General features: G+C 40.8%; 2 protein-coding genes across 3 annotated transcripts in view; both read right to left on the reverse strand.

Annotated features, from left to right (window-relative positions):
* The window catches only part of LOC122552290 (vesicle-associated membrane protein 8), a 135526-nt gene extending 132777 nt beyond the window's left edge, over window positions 1-2749 (reverse strand). The window contains exon 1 of the mRNA XM_087986463.1: window positions 2553-2749. Within this exon, the coding sequence (XP_087842589.1) occupies window positions 2553-2636 (84 nt within the window). The 5' untranslated portion in view covers window positions 2637-2749. The remainder of the gene's footprint in view (window positions 1-2552) is intronic.
* Window positions 2750-5228: 2479 nt separating this feature from the next.
* The window catches only part of LOC122552249 (ethanolamine-phosphate phospho-lyase-like), a 40858-nt gene continuing 24602 nt past the window's right edge, over window positions 5229-21484 (reverse strand). Inside the window, exons 8-13 of one of the 2 annotated variants that reach the window (XM_043694936.2) lie at window positions 17709-17934; window positions 13473-13627; window positions 11576-11665; window positions 10817-10947; window positions 9243-9337; window positions 5229-8250 (exon numbers count right to left, since the gene is read on the reverse strand). In XM_043694936.2, the coding sequence (XP_043550871.2) occupies window positions 8062-8250; window positions 9243-9337; window positions 10817-10947; window positions 11576-11665; window positions 13473-13627; window positions 17709-17934 (886 nt within the window). In that variant the 3' untranslated portion in view covers window positions 5229-8061. The remainder of the gene's footprint in view (window positions 8251-9242; window positions 9338-10816; window positions 10948-11575; window positions 11666-13472; window positions 13628-17708; window positions 17935-21484) is intronic. The other variant, XM_043694942.2, reaches the window with a different exon arrangement.

Here is a 21484-nt window from a genome sequence, read left to right on the forward strand (position 1 = left end):
TGTCTGGGCTCCTTGGTATTGTGACTAGAATGTTAATTCAGAGACTCGGATAACATTCTGAGGATCCGGATTTGAATCCCACCATAGTAGATATTGGAATTTGAATTTAATAAATATCTGGAATTTAAAATCTAATGATGACCATGAATCCATTGTTGAATGTCAGAAAAACCCATCTGGTTCACTAATGCCCTTAAAGAAGGAAACTGCCATCTTACCTGGTCGAGCCTACATGTGATTCCTGACTCACAACAATTTGGTTGACTCTTAGCTGCCCTCTGGGCAAGTAGGGATGGAAAATAAATGCTGCCTAGCCGGCAACGCCCTCATTCCGTGAATGAATAAAAAAAAGTAACCTTTCCGTTCGTGGTAGGGATTGCTTCATTGACTCTTCTGCAGTAGTTCTGTATTTATCATTTACCATTGATGTACAGAAATTATTCAGTCATCCTATTACAATGGGGCACTCCTTATATAACTTCAGCTTTGTTTTCTGCTATGCATTCTACTCTTTTCTATTCACTTTATCTTTTATTTCTTGCACTGTTTGGATGCATTCACTTTTGTATTTATGAACACGATTTAATTTTCAATTTATATTGTTGGCTTAAATTTGTTTTCGGGCTTAAAGAGCAAAGTTTTCAAATAAAATAAAAGCAAAATACCTTGAATGCTGGAAGTCTGAAATAAATAGCGAAATGCTGGTGAAACTCCACACATCTGGCAACATCTGTGATGGAAGAAACAGAGTTTATGTTTCAAGTCTGATATAACTCTGAAGTTGTTCTGAAGAAGTCATATCAGACTTAAAGCATCGCAATTGGAACCCATGTACCCTTTGTCCTTCTAGGCAAAAGAGGTTGTGGGTTTGAAGATGCAGTCTAAAGATCCTTGTGAGATGTTGTAGTGAATTTTCTAATGATGTTTTCAGTTGCCGCTGCAGGTTGGTGGTGAAGGGAGTAAATGTTGAGGTGCTGGACGTGGTGTTAATGAAAAATACTTTTTTTTTTCTGGATAATGTTGAGCTTCTTAGAGCGTCATTGGAGCTGCAGTCATCGAGGCAAGTGGAGAGTATTCACACTCCTGTTTTGTGGATGGTGTCAGATTTGGAGGATTCAGGTGGTGAGTTACTTGCTGCAGAATTCCCAGCATGCTCTAGTGGTAATTATATGAGCAGTCCAGTTAAGTTTCTGGTCAATGGTAACCTTCACCCAGGATGTTGACAGGGAGGGGTTCAATGACAGTGAGGTCATTGGATGTCAAAGACTGATGGCTAGGTTGTGAAATTTTATTTTTCTAATATTTAAGCCTTTAGAGCTCCAGGTTGCTTGGCTGAAAAGGACCTTACATACAGGCATGGGTCAAAAGTCTCCCTCTGTTCACTAAGCTAATAACCAACATTACAATCTGAACTTGACAAAAGGATACCACTGCTAATGGAGTCTCGTCTCCACCTGGGGACCTGTGGAACTCCTGCCAGATTTTCCAGGTGTTTGTGAAGCGAAGAAAAGCTGTTACAGTGGGCGAAATGATACAAGTTCAGTGCAGGCTAATCATTCCCAACTCCTATGACAAGCAATGGACATTTTTTTGCACCAACATTTTATCTGCAATAAAACAATGTCTTGCATTCAATACAGCACCATTACTGTAGGAAAACATTCTGAGGCACCTCATAAAGGGATTAGAAAACAGGCATTGACACTGAGTAGGATATATCATTGGGAAGTATTAAGTAAAAGTATTAGGATGGTAGCCAAAGTTTTGGGGAAAGATACAACATTTATCTCTTGTCTGTTGGTCAGTCGCATTCACCCTTGTAATTATTTTCCTGATAATTGTCCTGTCCTGGCCTTGCAAAAAAACTTGAGAATATTTCCTGTGATGAAACTAAAATAGAGCAACAGAAACTTGTATAAAAATGCAGATTTGTTGAGACGATGCTTGCATTGCTGTTCTTTCTCTTGGGCTACAAACAAAGTTGCTGAGGACAGTCCCAGCTCTTTTGTGGTTATGAATCCCAGATTGAAATATATGTTGCAGATCCTGGCCTTTAGCACAAATTCATGACTCATTGCTAAAGTCATTCAGAACCGAGCAATTAATCAGTGGTTTCGGGTTCCCTCTCTGTATTTTGTTTCTAAGATTCAGCAGTTTGCTCCAGTAAACAGGTTATTTATAGAAGTTTCTTGTCAACTTTCTGCAACAGTGCAGTCAGCGAAGGGTATAATACTCCTGTGCTGAGGCACAACGCTTTGCCAACTCAAAGCACATTCAAGTTAAAAATGATCAATTCTGGGTAGTTATTTTCCGACAAATGTTAACAATCTAGTCTTGGCTTTTGCTTATGGGTTCATCTTGAATGTTAAGTCACAGAATAATGACAGTGGGCTCATGGATAAAACACCAACAGAAAAAATTGAAAGCACACAACAGACCACCCAGTGGGGGTAATGGACAAGGTGACATCTCACCTGCTGTTCCTCCATCAGGACTGTTCCAAATTACAGCTAAAAGTGAATAGATGCTATGGACACAAGATCTTGACTTGCCTGTTTCTCTCCACGGATACTGGCAGACGTGTTTCCAAATTTTGAACAATTGCAATACTGGATTTTTAGCTGCACATGTGACATCAGTTAGGTGGATGGGGTGCTGTCATTTTCATTTTTCGCAGAGGCAGAAAATCAACACTAGAAATTTCATGGGCAGTTCCTCATGACTTCTTTCCAATTGGAAGGAAGATTGGGCAGTCCATAATGATTAGCTGATCCAGTGCTGCCACAGCTGAACTGTCTATGTCCAAAGTGTCAACTTACCAATCCTCCAATCCTGTATTCATTGAGTTACTGGCGGTATTTGATGCTGTTACTATTTAGTGGCTACGTGAGCGATCTTTTCTATAAGAGGATGTTGCCCTCAGGCCAAAGTTGAGCAACATCATGTATGATTTACAGGGTCAATGTGATGCTGTTTTGTTCCGTACCAGGGAAATTTGGTCGATTTTAAGTGTGAGAAAAAACATGCAGGAGATAATGAAAAAGTGCATGAATCCGACCACGGCGTCTTTAATTAAAGAGATCTTGATTGATTGGGCCATTAGGTTGAGGAGTGGCAGATGGAGTTTAATTTGGATAAATGCAAGGTTTTGCATTTTGATAAAACAAACCAGGGCAAACCTTATCTAATAAATGGTAGGACCCTGGAGTAGTGTTGTAGAATAGAGAAACCTATGGATATAGGGACATAATTCTTTGAAATTTCTGTCACATGGAGATAGGGTGGTTAAAAATGTATTTAACATGCTTTCCTTCGTTGCTCAGACCTTTGGAGTTGGATAGAGCTCTCAAAGATAGTGGAATCAAGGGCTCAATGGCCTACTCCTGCTCCTATTGTCTATTGAGTACAGGAGTTGGGATGTTATATTGAGGTTGTACAGGACATTGGTGAGGCCTTTTCAGTTCTGGCCGTTCTGCTATAGGAAGGATATTATTAAATTGGAGAGACTTCATAAAAGATTTACCAGGATGTTGCTGGGAATGGAAGGTTTGAGTTATAAAGTGGGAGGTTGAGGAGCAACCTTATAAAATCATGAGAGGCGCAGATAAAGTGCATAGCAAGGATCTTTTCCCTAGGTGGGGGAGTTCAAAACAATGGGGCTTATTTTTAAGATGAGGGGTGAAAGTTTTAAAAAGGACACGAGGGGCAACGTTTTTACACAGAGAGTTGTTTGTGTGTGGAATGAGCTGCCATGGGAAGTGGTGGATGCAGGTACAGTACAATATTTAAAAGACAATTGGATCAGTACATGAAAAGCAAAGGTACAGAGGGACATCAGCCAAACACAGGTAAGTGGGACTAGTTTGTTTTGGGAAACTTGGTCACCGTGGACTAGTTGGTCAATAGGGTCTCAATGACTCTATGACCAATCATTGACGAATCTGACCTAGCTTTGTTGTCATAGAGTCATAGAGATGTACAGTACGGAAACAGACCCTTCGGTCCAACTAGTCCATGCCGACCACCTAGCCCAACCTAATCTAGTCTAATCTGCCAGCACCCAGCCCATATCACGCCAAACCCTTCCTATTCATATACCAATGCCTTTTAAATGTTGCAATTGTACCAGCCTCCACCACATCCTCTGGCAGTTCATTCCATACAAGTACCACACTCTATGTGAAAATGTTGCCCCTTAAGTCTCTTTTATATCTTTCCCCTCTCACACTAAACCTATGCCCTCTAGTTCTGGACTCCCCCACCTCATAAATGGACTTTGTCTATTTATTCTATCTATGCCCCTCATGATTTTATAAAGCTCTATAAGGTCACCCTTCAGCCTCTGATGCTCCAGGAAAAACAGCCCCAGCCTGTTCAACCTCTCCCTATAGCTCAAATCCTCCAACCCTGGCAACGTCCTTATAAATCCTTTTTGAACCCTTTTAAGTGTTACAACATCCTTCCGATAGGAAGGAGACCAGAATTGCATGCAATATTCCAAAAGTGGCTTAACCAATGTCCTGTACTCAATACTCTGACCAGTAAAGGAAAGCATACCAAATGCTGCCTTCACTATCCTATCTACCTGCAACTCTACTTCCAAGGAGCTATGAACCTGCACTCCAAGGTCTCTGTTTGGCAACACTCCCTAGGACCTTACCATTTAGTGTATAAGTTCTGCTAAGATATGCTCTCCTAAAATGCAGCACCTCACATTTATCTGAATTAAACTCCATCTGCCACTTCTCAGCCCATTGTACCATCTGGTCCAGATCCCATTGTAATCTGAGATAACCTCCTTTGCTGTCCACTACACCTCCAATTTTGGTGTCATCTGCAAACGTACTAACTATACCCACTTTATTTTTTAATGGTCACAAATGGTGCTCAGTGCCAGGTAAATGCAATAGTTCACAAACTGTGCTATTACTTCTTTTCAGGACGTTTGTTGGAACAAACGTTTCTTCTTTGCCAGCCACAAAAATCTTTAATACATTGATTCAAGTCAACTTGGGTTCTTTACCAATTGCTACTGATTGCAAACTTACTGTACAATGCTGTTTTTAAATAATGGCCATATCTAAAAGCACTAAGTTATGTGAGGAACAGATAGATGTCACATCCACATCAATTCCTGAAAGTCTCTAAACGACACCTCACCATTTGCTAATTTTGCTCTGAAGACAGCAGTAAATGGAGTGCTGACTGGATCAGTACATACAATTGGATTAACTCAATTGTGCTATGCAATTTATTATATTTGTATATATGAATGTTACACTATTGACATCATGATGTGAGAAGAAACCATTTCTGAAAAACTGAGTAGCACCATATCAGTGAAAAACCAGTTAACATACAGATTGCATATACAGAAGAATAAAACATTAATGCTACCTTAAAAGCTCCTATTGCATTTATAGAGGTGGGTGAGGCATTAATGAAGAATTTTGTAAACGTACAGGCATGTATATTGCATTACAGTCCAACATGGTACTCATTTATAGTTTGGTCGCTAAAGAGGACTCAAATGACATGATGATATAGAGGGTCTGGATAATACAAAGCTTTATTAGATTTATCCTTTATTTAAAGGCCTTTAGTTATCATGATAGACTTATAGAGCTGGATTCTTTTACTCTAGAAAAGCATACATATCAGGAAGATTAATTGAACAATTTAAAATGACAAAAAGATGAGACTACTAGCAGTATTGAATCCAGATGACTGTTGTCTCACCCACAGTCAGAGAGTTGGCAACATGCTAATATTGCTTTTTTTAGAGAAGGCCCCCCCCCAGTATCAAGTGAAAAGATCCCAGGGCAGAAATCCTGCCTTCTGAGAACCCCACACAGTGAATGCTGGGCTGGTGCTGGCTGAATATCAGCAATGGCAGGATGAGTTCTCTTCTGTGAGCATTAATTGAAAAAGAAGTCAAACTTAGAAATGAATGTTTTGGCATTCCATTTTCAGCTTTGCAAATAGAGTTCACACCAGATTATGTAATTTCCAAGTTTTGTTGGGTTTTCCCCCTCAAGGGCATCAATCAGCAGCAGTGTGGGAAGGCAGTCTGTGAGCTTTCCCACTTCAGACTTCATGGAGGGCAGCAAATTTCGCCCCATGTCTCTGCAGATAGATAATGTGAAGCCAGTAAGTTAGGGAAAAGGAGGTGTCACCTGTATGAGCGATGAGCTTACCAGTGCTGCTGATCAAGCACATTCCCTGCCTACAGCAGTAACTGACTTACACCAGGATTAAAAGGCCCCAAGAGGCACTTTGAGAAGGTAAGTGTGTGAAGTGAATGGGTGAGGTGATAATCTCACAGGTAAGTGGGTGAAAGTAGGTGGGTCAGGTCTCTCTTGGGGAAGGGGCATAGTATGGCAGACTTACAGTTGGAAATGTTTGAGAAATCAAACCTGCTCTTCGACAACTATTCAGCTAAGTTGGACCCTTCTGACTCCAGCTCCTAGTTGGGTACTTTTACAACGGGTTGCAGACACTGGGTAACTGACCTTCAGAAGTTACAACTTCCCAAGAAATTACTGCAGTTAGTGTATCAGGACCTTCGACAGGATCTGTAGTGTATCCATCAGAATAAATCTGGTCTGTGACCATGTGGAGAACTAAAAATCTGCTGCTCAGCATTTCATTGCTTGCGTATTTTCTTGTTTTACAGATTTGAGAATTGTTTTAATATAGTTTGATTAAAAATGGAGAATTGTTTTGAAAGTTTGGTTGATTTGAGTTGGAATTCCGAACACCTGAAGGACAATTTCTATAGACATTTGATTTAAACCTCTGAAAAATAAACATATTCCACTAAAAACCAACTTCAGATACATAGCTTTAGTACCTTACAGTATCCTTACTTTCTCCACTTGCAATCAATAGCCAAACTGATGTTAAGAAAGCTGATTTAAATAGCTGACAAAATCGCAATTATCCATGACAACCTTTTTTAAAAGAAATTTTATAAAATGCAAGTTGAATTCCTGTTTGTACCATCAAGTAGAAAGTGTCTAGTTAGACATAACTTTATATTATTATAATAGATCCTATATAAATTTTAAGGTCAAAACATTGAAATTTTATTTTCTTCATTAAAACTTCATCTTCAAATTGCCATGCCTCACGTCACGTGGCTGCATACCATGGAGCCTCAAGGAATATGTATTTAGTTTAAATTCACAATCAGGGATCTGGCACTTTATATTAAAAAAACTGTTTACAGGATGCTGGCATCACAAGCATGGCCACTATTTATTGTCCATCCACAATTATCCTTGAGCAGGTGGTGATGAGTTAGAAGCTTGAACTGCTGCAGGGCTGGTTATAAGGAAGGGAGGTTCACCATCTTGCCCAGTGAAGGGATAGCAACGCAGTTCCAAGTCAGGATGGTGTGTAGCTTGGAGTGGAATTTGCAGGTCAGAGTGCTCCCATCCATCTGTAGCCCTAGCTACTGAAGGAAGCTCGGTGAATTGCTGTGGTTTATCTTGTAGATGGTACATACTACTGCCACTTTGCATCAGTAGTAAAGGGAGAGAGTTTTGAAATTGATGGATAGAATGCCAATCCAGTGGGCTGCTTTATCTTGGATGGTATCAAGCTTTTTTGAATGTTGTTGAAGCTGCACTCATGCAGACAAGTGGGCAGTATTACAGCACAGTCAAAATATTTTTTAACAAAATCGATCCTTACAAATAACTTTTGAGATAAATTAGAATCCCTTCATATTCAAAAATATAGGATTTTCCTGGGTGTTTTGGTAGAAGGAGGAGACGGTTGGGATTGTAATTCCCTCCTGATTGACCATATTAACTTCAGTGGAAATCTAGGTCACCCTACCTAATTGGTTCTGAATTGGGGAAAACCTGAAAAGGAGATTCCAGCAATAGTTAATAGTCAACGTGCAAACCTATTAAAATAAAAACAAAAAACTTTGTTAAAAGCTTGGAGAGGCTGAATCTAAATGGCGCATGTGCCAATGTGCGATAGACCCTTTCATGTGCAGCCAAGGATGTGATAACATGCAAAGAGGACCAGAATACCACAGCTTGCAGTTCATGTCCTAATCCTTTTGTGTGACATCACACCAGTTCCACTGCGACAGGAACTTTGTTGTTGTCCACAAGCAGTTCTGCTGCAGTGGCTACTTTTTCCATCTGGCGATTCTTCGCTCTGTGAAGCTTCAGGCTGGTGGGGTTCACTTATGCTGCTGTTATTCGACTCAGGAACACTGGCATGGGGAGCCTGTTTTAAAACACAATCCAAATAAAATCAATGAATGACATTTTCCCTTGACATCTCCCACCCTGGTTCCTTACTCAAGATCTACAAATGTAAACAAGCAAATATGACAGGACATTGATAATTTACAAATGTACCAAAAAAGGGACAGGGAAATAAATCATGCTATTAAGCCCCATCTATCCCAAATGTGATACATCCCACTCACTTACTGGCAGAGGTAACACAAAGGAAATAGAGTAACAGGTTGGTTTAAGAAAATCTAGTGACATAAGGGGAGTAAAAATGACCACATGTTTTCCCTGGTTTTGAATTTCAAGTATCTTTTGATCAGCAAGGCCACAGGAGACCACTGGTTTCTGAGGTGGAGGTACTGGCAAGCAGCCTGGACAGTGATCTAGGACTGAGGGTCATAGCTGAACCTGCATAGTGAGACATGATGGAGGCTCTGAACTGGTGGTGGCCAGTGAATGTTTTAGTCTCACCTAATCACTGTCCACCAGTACACAACTTTGTCATCGTATAGGGGGACGTTGCTGGTTGCTGACGTTGCTCAAGTTTAAGAGATTGCGGCTGGCTCAGAGGTGCAGAAGCGAATTCTATTCCCTTCACTAGCACCCTGACTGATGTTGATTTACAGAGAAATGTCTGACCTTGGAAGGCTTCTCAGGTTTTAGTGGCCCAGTACCAGACCACACGATGTAGTTACCTACAATAGCATTTATATTTCCAGTGTACTATTTTAAGTGTACCACCCACATTTATGCTGAATTCATACTCTTGTAATTATGATAATCCAAGGAATGATGCAATCCACATGCAGAATACATGGGATTCTAAACTTATCTCAGCTCATCTGGTTGTATTTTGTTTTGATGCATGATTTAAAACTGATTAAGCTGGACTCAGTTCTGTTCTAATGCTATCCTTGTCTTTAAATTCACGTTGAACTTGAATACCCGAGAAGATTTTCTGAATGAAAATAACTCGCATGCCTTTCTCTTGGTGCCACTGAGGGTCAATGGACTGCCATTTTCCACTGTCTTCAGCTGCTCATTTGGAACTCCCACTCTGGTTCCTTTCTCAAGATCTGCAAATGTAAACAAGTAAAAATGACAAGAGATTGTTAATTTACAAATGTACCAAAAAAAGGGGCAGGGAAATAAATCATGCTATTAAGCTTGATCTATTATAAATGTGATGCACCCCACTCATCTCCTGGCAGAGGCAACACAGAGGAAAGAGAGTAACAGGTTGGTTTAAGAAAGCACACCCTCTGATTGAGTGATGACCTGGTAAAGTGCCATTGTCAGTAAATTCACACTTTCCCCACACCCCGCCCCCCCCCACATCCCCAATCCCAGAAGGTGTCACAATCTACCTAAGGCTTTAAAATATGCTATATCCATTTTCTGCTTACACATCGAAAAGCAGCTACTTATCATAAGATTGCTTCTATTACAGTTTAAACATTTATCTCACACTGCAACGTGGAACCTTGGCTTTTATTAATTCTATTTTTATGCGTGGAACTCAATGAATCATCGCTCCTTACTACAAAGGTTGGCAGAATAAACTTAGGAAAGCTCGTTTGAGACTATGCTTATTAAAAGATACTGATTTATACAGTTGGTTTACTTTTTTGTTGTGCACAAAAATAGTGGAAAGATGGAAAGTAACATTATTGGACAATGGGACATTTTCCCACTTTGGGCATCTCATGCCAACATTAAGTGCTTCTGGGTCAAGTACGAAGAAAGTTAAATGAATACACCTCCTGTGCCTCAAATATGATTTAAAATGCAATCTCACAATATTACTTCAATGTGGCATTACCATTCCCACAGTAACCATGTCAGACACACTGTGCAATCTTTCATTGGGTCTCACGTCCAACAGGAATTGAATTGAGACAACTGAGTGTATTTTAAAATGGTCATTGACAGCCTGAAATAGTAAACTTGCATCTTATCATTTGCATCAGGTTTGAATCCAATTTATAAGAGATCAGCATTTTAATCCCACTACATTCCCCCCTTTTTTTTGTCTGACAGCTTTCAAATGCAGAAGTATTTATGACAAAGTATGCTATCCGCTTAACTCTCCTCAGGATTGGAATGGGTTCACCTGCTATAATATGGGGAAAGGTGGACTTTGCATCAAGTTAGGTAAGGCCAACAATACTGAAGGATGAGCTATCACCATTAATAAGGAGAGGAGAGAGCTGTCAGGTCTGGGAACAAAGGGAAGCTGAGCATACACAAGCTGGAGCAGAAAGGGCATGACAGAATGAGTACCACCCTTTGTGATTCAGATATTAAACATGGTGGACTGGACATTAATATTGACTTACGTTTCTTCTTTTTGTAGTTCATTCCACAATGAAGACATAAAAATACAATGAACACCAGTTGGAGCATTTTTCAAAATATTGTCTTTGTATTCCTTGAACGGGATTCCTTTGCCTCCAGGATCCAGGGTGAGTGGGAACTATTAGTATTTGACCTGCCTCCACACAATGTATTAGTTAACTACACTGATATTCCTCTTTTTCTATAGAATGGCATACCTGAGAGAATTTTGTCTATATTCTCTACCAAAAACTTTGCATTCTCCATAGTAAAACACATTGGTGGTTTAAATTTCAGAACGTTTCGATGTGGCCCATCAGCACTCAGCAATATCTTTTCTTCCTTGAGTCTGCAGGAGTGAAAAAGAAAGGTTTACTACATTGACCAGAATGTGCCTTTCTCCCTGTAATCTTGATTCCTGCTGTAAAAGCCTTGTGCCTTGCAAAACCTTCAATCTTGGCTCAACCATTCTCCCTTGTACATCCAATTTTATTCCCTCAGATCCAAGAGATGCAGACAGCAATGTCATTGGTGCACACTGTGTCTAGCAATCTGGTGCCCTACTCTGACATAAGTAGAGTCCCAGTGGGGCATGCTTCTGGCAAGTTCACTGGTGCTATTGAAACAGGATAGTTGGTTTGGGATTCACGCCAACAAATATAAATGGATGGAGGGGCTGCTCTATACATTTTGTCCCCACAATGGCAGGAAATTGTTTCCAAACCCCAGTATCCATGACACCCACTGATTGTTTTAAAATATGAGTTCATTCCAGTAGTGAACAACAATGTGGATAGATAACCAAAACATCAATTGAAATTGTTGGTTCATGACTCAGCAACTCTGAGCAACAATTTATCTTTGAAGTGTACATTTGCTGTTTCACTTTTCCAGTCCTTGTGACTTCCTTATCAGCTCTGGTTTTTCAATTAACAGTTACAAAAACAAACAGCCTTGGACACTGGCACGCACTTTACCTGTAGATTATATATTGTGCTTCCGCCTTGGCTGGTGTTCTCTTCTTTCGATCTTTCACCAGGTCAACTCCAATAAAAAATCCAACACCTCTGCAGTAAGAGAAATATGAAGTGTATTGAAGAAATAGCATGTTTAACTTGGCACTCAAGACTAGATCCATTAGACATTTACAATCTTTGTGAGTTAGGCAGTATATCCATGCTTAGGGCAGGGGAGGGAGATTTGTTTGAAGACAGTAAAAAAAAGGAAGATTCCAGGGAATGGTGCATTACCGTCCTAGGACATCATTTTAAAACTTCCCTCAGGCACTCCTGGTCCAGCAATTTTAGCTGCTCTCTGACCTTCCCTCAGTTTAAAAGCTGGGGCTAGGGCTATATATTATTCATTCCCCTGTTCAAATCTATTTATAACTCTCCTGATAATGAAACAGTCCATTCTTACCCACAACAGAGTAACATCCAGGTTTCATTTCATAAGTACCAAACACCAGTTATACCACTTAAGACCATTTCACACCAAGCCCAGCCACATCTCTCTTGCCTTCAATAATTAGATACCCACTATGATCCCTAAATCAACAATTTGAGCTTCCCAACTGACGGGAAATCTAATTGAATGCTGAAAAATATTGTAAAAGCTAAATACGTTGTAATATGTGATTTCCTGACTTCTCAAAATCTTGGATCTAGTCGAATGTTTTGATGGATTACTTGGCTGGTCTATAATATTAGTTCCAGTTGAGTGGTTTGACAGAACATTAAAATAGAGTTCACTTCATTGACATCCCTCCTCCTGGACTCAATACCCATTTATCTACCACAGCATTCAGCTCAAACAGGCTGGACTTAGCAACTCAGCAAGCTGAATTTAGCAACATTTCCGAGCACATTACTTCTACCAGCATGAACGACAAGAACTACAAGATCATAGAAATTCCATGATGTGTCAGTCCAGCTCACTCATGGAACCAAGGGGAGTCCTCAGTTTCCAGGAACGGAAATTCTTCCACTCAGCACCAGATAACCATGCTACAGGGAGGGTGACCTTCCTAGGATAACCGGTGGAAAGTTCATCAGTACCTTGTGCTGTGTTGCTGTGTGCCTGTGGTATGTTGAACTTCAGCAATATCCCATTGCACACTTTGGGGTCCCTAAGGGCTTGGTTCTCACTACCCTGAACTCGAGCACTGTGGCTCAGCCAAGCAAGGGTTATTCCTGGAGCAGAACATATCAACTCAATATCAGCCCAATAGAAATGTCCTGTATGAAATTTTAGCTACATACCAAAAAAACAGTACCATAATGAGCAACAATGGCCCAATATTTACAGGTCCATGCAACCAGATTGCCTGACTGATTAAAAGGCTGAGGGGAAGGTAGGTCTTTGGCACCAAGCTGCAGATAAGAGGGAGTGAGACATTCGAAAGGCTAAGTGGTGGGAGGTTATAGTGGATAGATAATTGGGGATTGATGAAGCTTAACAGCAGCTTGGACAGAGGTCAGCAGAACAAGGGCTGGGGAGGGGAAATGGACCAGTTTTGTTTTACCCTAAAGTTTAAAATGGTGAGGCATTTAGTCTCATTGAAATTTTTGAAATAAGGTAAGCTCCATTCGGCAATGAGTTAGTTGCCTTTGTCTGTTCTGCCTTGCTCACACGAGGAGAGGGTGGGACTGAGGCAGCTTGGAATGGGGTTTGGGATTTTTAACATCCAGTTTCATACTTAACACAAGCCCACTTACTCCATGTGTCGCGAGAACTTTAAGAACTCTTCCACCAATTGCTAGCTGGATCACGTTCAGAATGTACCACTGTGATGATCCATCCAGTCCATATCCTCCCTAATGGAGTTTAGATTTGTTCACACACCGCTAACAATCTGGATTGGCAAAATATTACCTGACATCCCCAATAAGCAGATGTTTGGCTTGTTGTTCTTTCAGTAAGTTCATCATATAGTTTCCTACTCTGGTTGCATTCCCATGGAGATCCTCCTTCTCGATGATGTTCAGGACTGCCAGACCAATAGCGCATGAGACTGGGTTACCTCCAAACTGAGATATGTAAAGGTAGGTTAGGGTCAAAAACTCTGTCCGCCCCTTTATTCCAACACCAAAATGGAAGTAGCAATGTGCAAAACTGTTTTCAAAAAAGTTGAAGTTAACAAAAGAAGGGATACATGCTCACAAATCTATATCCCACCCTTAACACAGATACTTTACTTGCGAGAATACCTGTTCTAACAGTAGAGTCATAGAGATGTACAGCACGGAAATAGACCCTTCAGTCCAACCCGTCCATGCCGACCAGATACCACAACCCAATCTAGTCCCACCTGCCAGACCTGGCTCATATCCCTCCAACCCTTTCCTATTCATATACCTATCCAGATGCCTTTTTAATGTTGCAATTGTACCAGCCCCCACCACTTCCTCTGGCAGCTCAGTTCACACACGCACCACTCTGTGTCAAAAAGTTGCTCCTTAGGTCTCTTTTGTATCTTTCCCCTCTCATCCTATGCTTTCTAGTTCTGGAGCCCCCACCCCTGGGAAAAGACCTTGTTTATTTATCCTATCCATGCCCCTCATGATTTTGTAAACCTTTATAAGGTTACCCCTCAGTCTCTGACACTCCAGGGAAAACAGCCCTGGCTTATTCAACCTCTCCCTATAGCTCAAATCCTCCAACCCTGGCAACATCCTTGTAAATCTTTTCTGAACCCTTTCAAGTTTCACAACATCCTTCCAATAGGAAGGAGACCAGAATTGCACACAATATTCCAAAGGTGGCCTAACCAATGTCCTGTACAGCCGCAACATGACCTCCCAACTCCTGTACTCAATACTCTGACCAATAAAGGAAAGCATACCAAACGCCTTCTTCACTATCCTATCCACATGTGACTCTACTTTCAAGGAGCTATGAACCTGCACTTCAAGGTCTCTTTGTTCAGCAACACTCCCCAGGACCTTACCATTAAGTGTATAAGTCCTGCTAAGATTTGCTTTCCCAAAGTGCAGCACCTTGCATTTATCTGAATTAAACTCCATCTGCCACTTCTCGGCCCATTGGCCCATCTAATCAAGATCCTGTTGTAATCTGAGGTAACCTTCTTCGCTGTCCACTACACCAGCAAAAGGAAAAGTGCCTACCTGCCTAATTATCATGGGAAGCTGGTCAAATACAGGGCAGTTGGTACTATTGTTGTTGGACTAGTAACTCAGCAAAGCACTACCCTCTAGGGACATGGGTTCAAAGCAGCTGTTTGAATTTATATTCAAATAATTAATAAGAGAAAAGGAACGAAAAAGCAGTCACAGAAATGATGACTAGAAATATGATAGTCAATTATCATAGAGTCATATAGATGTACAGGATGGAAACTCATCTAGTTCATTAATGTGCTCGAGGGGAGGAAATCTACTATCATTGCCGGTCTGGCCTACATGTAATTCCAAAGACACAGCAATGTGGTTAACCATTAACTGCCCTTACAAAAAGGGCAACGAGAGATAGATAACAAATGCTGGACTTGCCAGCAAAACTCACATCTCATGCAAGAATAACCAATATTGGAACTCAGAAGATTTATGACACAAGAGTAGGCTCATTGATTGATCATGGCTTTGCCAATTGTGAAAGAGTTAAATCCCAGTTTCCAGCTCTTGGTTTACAGCCTTGTATGACACCTCACAAGAATATTCAAGTATATTCTAAATGTAATGAATATTTCTGTCTCCATAATCCTTTCAGGCAGTAAGTTACATATTGTCCATCACACTCAACATGAAAGTATTACTCCGCAAATCCCCTTAATCCTTCTGCAAACGACTTCATGTCTATGCCATAGTTATTGACTTATTAGACCTGGGAGGTATCTTATAGTATTTATTGCACCTCAATTCAAACCCCCTTTCAATCCCTTTTCTGTTCCCAAGAAACTAAACCCAGCCTAACCACACAATTCCTGGGCAGGTTGATGATAATATAGTGGACGGAACCATAAACTCTGTTCATGTTTTACTTCTTTGCCTTTTTCGTTTGTTTTTGGATAACACTATTTGAATGGTTCTGCTTTCCTTTTTCCACCTCCTTGAGACAAATCTTCTGTTTCTGTCCTTGTCACTGTTATCATCATTTTCTGCTTTCACCAGCATCCTTTTTTGTCATTTTGTCAATCCTGCTTGCCAACTATCACAGATCTTACAACATCAACAAATCAGAAATAAAGACAGAAAATGCTGGAAATACCTAAAACACAGGAAAGTGCCGGTCGATGAAAGACCACTGGACTGAAACTCTGCCTGACTCTGTGACTGCTGCTTAACAGATGGGTGTTTGCAGAATTTTCAGCTTTTTTTCTCACTGTGGACCTTCCCTTTTGTTCTTTCCCCTCTCCGACCTGTCACTAGCTCTGTATGTGCTGTTACAGCTCTAACTGCATAACCTACTATATTTCTAACATGTTTTTCTCAGCTCTGAGGAAAAGATCATTAGCTTTCTACAAATGTTACCTGACCGGATCGTGTTTTGCTTTTATTTTAGATTTCCAGTATGCGAACTGTTTAGATTTTGTGTTTACATCATGAAGGTCACCTATTTCAGCATCTATGATGTTACCAAAGTCCACCCCCTGCTTGAGCTTATCGGCTGTGAAACCTTAATCCATGCCTTTGATGCCCTTCAGCTTGCTTATCGAATGCATACGTGGCCACCTTCCTGGATTCCACCATCTGTAAACTTCAGGTGATCCACAGCTCTGCTGTTCAGGTTAACTCGCATCAAATCCTGTCGTGCACTAAACCTTGCTGACCTACACAGACTCTTAGTTTAAGCAAAGCTTCAATTTTAGTTTCTCACCAACGCATGACCTTGTCCCTCCATATCTCTAAGCTCCTCCAATGCCACAACTCTGAGATACCTGAACTCCTCTAACCTTGGCCTTGTCAGCATCCTCAATTTGGAACAAGATTAGGGACCATGCCATCAACTACCCCGGACCAAGACTCTGGAATTCTCTCTTTGAATATCTTCATTTCATTCTTTAGATGATGTACTCTTTAGAACAGACATCTTTGACCTGGCTCCAGCTTAAAATTACCTTATATTTAGGGTATCAAATTTTGTTTGACATTGCTCCTCTGGTCATTTTTTAAGTAGCACTAATTAAAAGTGCTACTTAAATGCATATTGTTAGTCTTAACTTGACAGCAGCTAAAGGTCCAAAAACAAGACTGGGTCATGGTAATATTTGTCATAAGAACACTATTGAAAGAAAAATTGTACTGGGTCACTTCTTTGCTAAGAAAGAGAAAGGTGTTAAAAATGCCAGAGAATCCTCTGAGCAAAAGGAATATATTCAAAGGGTGGGATCAGAAAAAGAAAGAATCAGATTGAGGAAGACATAATTGATACACCCAAGTAATTTTAACAGCAATCTTTATAACCAATTGCGTTTCATGTACTGTCATGATAGGCGTCTCCCAGAAGTGTATTCCTGTGGTAATTAAAACTCCCTTCACAACAATGTAAGCATTGTTATTCATTTTTTTCAGATTTTTCACCATGGTTAAACACCGTCTACAGGGGAAGAAAACACAAGCCCAGAAATTAGTTATGTTGCAAATTAAGATCGGGAATCATTTTACGTTTTCTTCACATAAGTAGAAACTTCAGACATCATTGACTAACACCATTGCCACACCCTCCTCCCTCCCCCAACACAGTGTCTGGTTTCTCCTCCCTTTATTAAATCTCACTGGGTTTTGTATTACAAAGAGGAACAGTTTCCATGATCTCACCAGGTTCTCAATTTGAATCTGGAAGTGAGTGGTAGTAGCTTATGCAGTGACAGAGATGTCAATATTAGATACCCATATTCATGTACTTGCCATGAGGGTAAACATGGCATCACTGGATGGTGGTCAAGAACAGAAGCTATTTGTTAATTTTTGTTGCTCCCTGTTTAGGATGTTTGATGAACTATAGTGGAACTTTCCATCAGCCTAGCTAAGATCAGCTAACTCAGTACAGACCTAAGACCTGGAATCCAGAATCTCCATGTTCAATAATGGCTAGCTTTTACACTTAGAATTCTCTAAAATCTTTAGAGAGCTAGAATCTTCAATAACTTACTGTGTTAAAATATTCAAGACCAGATGCTCCAAATGCTTCTGCAATTTCCTTGGTTGTAACCACACAGGACATGGGATGACCATTTCCAATGGGTTTGCCCATGGTGACAATGTCTGGAACAAAGTCCTCTCCTTGCAATTGGAAAGCCCAGAAATGTTTCCCGACTCTGCCAAAGCCTACTTGGACTTCATCGGCTATGAACACTCCTCCCACATTATGCACATATCTAAAAACAAAATCAGGAATCCAGTTCCACAAGAGGTAACAAGCAGTACAACATATTCTTTATGAAATCAGGTTTGCATTAAAATGTCTCTTCCACCCCAGTTGCAGACTGGTGGGTTTCTTCAGATGTTCAGTTCTTAAAAACATTTTGCCTGTGAACTATCATTTACCATTGAACCCATGTTCTGGCTGTTGCAAGGACTTTAACCTGCAAGTCACAAGTTGATGGAGTGAATGTAAACATTTTTGAAGAGTGGTAATGTCTGTTTAACTGTTGTGACCTGAAGATTTTTTTCTAAGTGCCATACTCTCTAAAGTTTATATATAAAAATAAGCTTCAACTGTCAGAGAGGGTTATAAATAACTTATTAAACATTGCGTTGATTGACATGCACAGGCTGTGTCTGCTGACACCACAGAAAGGCTCTCATTGTGCATGTGTACCTGCCTTTTGTGAAATGCTTTGTTAGTGAAAAACTGGCAGCAAGCAAATATGTCTACGAAATATTGGCTTGGAATGATGTGACTGCACACAGGCAGGGGTGCTCCATAGGGAGAATCTGAACCAAAATTTGTTTTCTTTGGTAAGGGATTAACCACTTGAGATTTAAAAGCTTTGAATGAAATTTATGAATGCAAAGTTTGGCTTGTTACCAAATGTGTGGAGGGAGAAGAGCTTTATTCGATTGTCACAAGCTTTTAAAAAAAAAATCTCTCCACATGGCTCATACTATTGGAGAATACTAGGAGTGTAGTTATAGAAATGGTCTAAAATGTACAATGGGCCATGAGGGATTGTTGGAAGGCATAACAACTTCTAAAGTCTGAGAGAACCAAGGTGACCTTACAGCCCCGCCCAGCTTTCACCTGTTCCAGTGGTCAGCCGTGCTCTGAACCCTGACAGTGCAGATGGAGGCCTTTTGGCCCATCATCAGAGGCACTGCATTTACAGCACAGCCCAGCTTTTCTCCCTTCAAACCCCAGAATGTCTGAAGAGAAGAGGGATCGGGGATTAACGATTATGGAAGAGCCTTGATGGCTGGAGTTATGAGTAAGTAGGGGTTGGGTGGGGTTTGGTAGGAGAGTGCATTCGGGATCAGATGCCTGAAGGAGTGAGGGTTGGCGTGATGGAGGCTGTGGGTGATCTGAGGTTGGGGCCAGGGCCCAAGTCCCAAGGGAAACTTGACTAGCCAGTGGTTAAACAAAAATAACGGAAAGCTCATTACAATATTTAAATTGGCAACTTATATCCTCAATGCAAGTTGGCTGCTTGGCCCCTTGTCTAGGTTCCAAAATAAGAGGTTTGGGCTAAACTTCAAATTTATAAAATATTTTAGCCTCCCACTCCACTCAAGAACTGCTGTTTGTACTAATCAATATTCCATCCATGGTACCAAATGTTCTTGACAAATAGAAATCTCTTGCTACGACAGTGCTTTGACAATAATGCAATGCCATCCAGCAATAAAGGCAGTTTGTATTCTATGCCTGTAATCACACTGAGAAACCAAATGCGAGTAAACAACTTGCCTTAATGAACAAAATAAAGAAACAACACATCATGTGTTTGCCTGAAATCTGTCTTTATCCTTCAGCACTCCCTTGATAAATAACTGGAAAACATTTTGGAAGAGTTTGGCATTTAATGTGGATATAAAGTAGAATTGCAAAATTAAGTTAGAAACACAAATGACACAGGTAAAATAGATGTTATTATTCTGCATTATAAATTGAAATGTGGAAGTAAAAAGGTTATGGCTTGGAATTTTGCGGTGTTGGAAAATTCACAAGTTGGACTTGATTCCAGTCCAATCCCAGCAGACCCAATGTTTGCTGGCATGTGATTAGGTGCAGATACTGAGCCTGGCGCTTGTGCTCCACACCCAGCCAACTCCTTAGTCCTCCACAAGTTTTGAGAAATTGTGAACAGTAGTCTGGATTCAAGAATCTTTGTAAAATGTAAAATCGAAAGGTTTTACCAATACCCTCCATATCTCATGATGGATTCCTGGCTGACAGCCTAGAATCATAGTATAACTCAGTGGGGTTTTGTTTTGACATGTGAAGAGAACGGTTGACTATGCTTCATTGATGTCTTTTAATGTTTAGAAGTGGATCCTTCTGTGAGCTTGTTTGTCACTGTCTCAAGATTTATGGTTAAGAGATATGAAATGTTTGAAGACTCTCAATTGATATTTTAATGTTCTGTCAGATGGACACTTTTATGAGATTGTGCAAAGAACAGTTAATTTTCAAAAGGAAGGTTTTACTTTCGCTGAGCAGTTCCATCTATGCCATTGTTAGTGATGGGCTCATTAGTTCTCTACATAGTGTTCACTAGGTGATTTTTAAAACTTTGTTTATGGGATCTGGACATTGCTAGCTGAGCCAGTCTTTATGGTCTTTCTCTAACTGCCCTGGAGGAAGTGCTGGTGAGCTGACGTCTTGAATCTCTTCAATCCTTGGGTACAGGGGCACTCACAGTTCTGTAAGGAAGGGAACTGGCAGGATTTTGAGCCAGCAATAGTGAGGGAGGAACATTATACTCCTAAGTCAGGATGGAGTGTGGCTCGCAGGAGATCTTATCGGTGTGGTGTTCCCATTCTTTCTGCTACCCTTATCCTTCTAGATGGTAAAGATGTGGATTTGGAAGATGCTGTCGGAGGAGTCTTGGGGAGTAACTGCAGTGAATCCAGTAGATGCTACACTGCCACTTTGCGTCACTGGTGAGAATAGTGAATGGTGAACATGGTGATTGGGGGGGCCAGTGAAGTGGACTGCTTTGTCCTGTATGGTGTCAACCTTCTTGATATATTTGGAGTTGCATTCCATCACACTCCTGTCTTGTGCTTGTAGATGGTGAAAAGCATTAAAAATGACAGGACCTGAGTTATTCTGAGTTACTAACCACAGAATTCCTGGCGTCTGAGGTGCTTTTGTAGTTACTGTATTTATTTGGTAAGTCTAGTTCAGTTTCTGGTCAATGGTAACTCCTGAGGATGTTGATAATGGGGGCATTCAGCAATGTAATGACACCAAGGGGATTGTCTCTTGTTGAAGGTTGTCATACTCGCCTAATGCAAATGTTACTTTTCAGCCTAAGCCTGGACATTTTCCAGGTCTTGCTGCATTTGGACATGGACTGCTTAAGTATCTGGAGAGTCACGAATGCTACTGAACATGGTGCGATCACAGGTGACCATCCCTATTTCTTATCCGATGATGCCGAGAGAATGTCATTGTTGCAGCAAAAGGTGGTGGGGCCGAGGACTCTACACTGAGGAACCCTTGCCGAGATGTGCTGGGGCTAAGATGGTTGACCTCTAACAATCAATCATCTTCCCTTATGCTAGGTATGATTCCAACCAGAAGAGAGGTTCCCCGGTTCCTATTAACTCCAGTTTTGCTAGGGCTTGATGAAATGCTCAGTCAAATACACCGTTTGATGCCAAGGCCAGTGACTCTCACCTCACCTATGAGTGCTGTGCATTGGCATGAGGGACATAAGGAACCATGGATTGTGGCGGGTTGGCATAAGAGGTGAAGGGATC

Source organism: Chiloscyllium plagiosum, unplaced genomic scaffold (assembly GCF_037043375.1).
Source record: "Chiloscyllium plagiosum isolate Xiang-an unplaced genomic scaffold, Cpla_swu_hap1 HiC_scaffold_1, whole genome shotgun sequence".
Lineage (NCBI taxonomy): Eukaryota > Metazoa > Chordata > Chondrichthyes > Orectolobiformes > Hemiscylliidae > Chiloscyllium > Chiloscyllium plagiosum.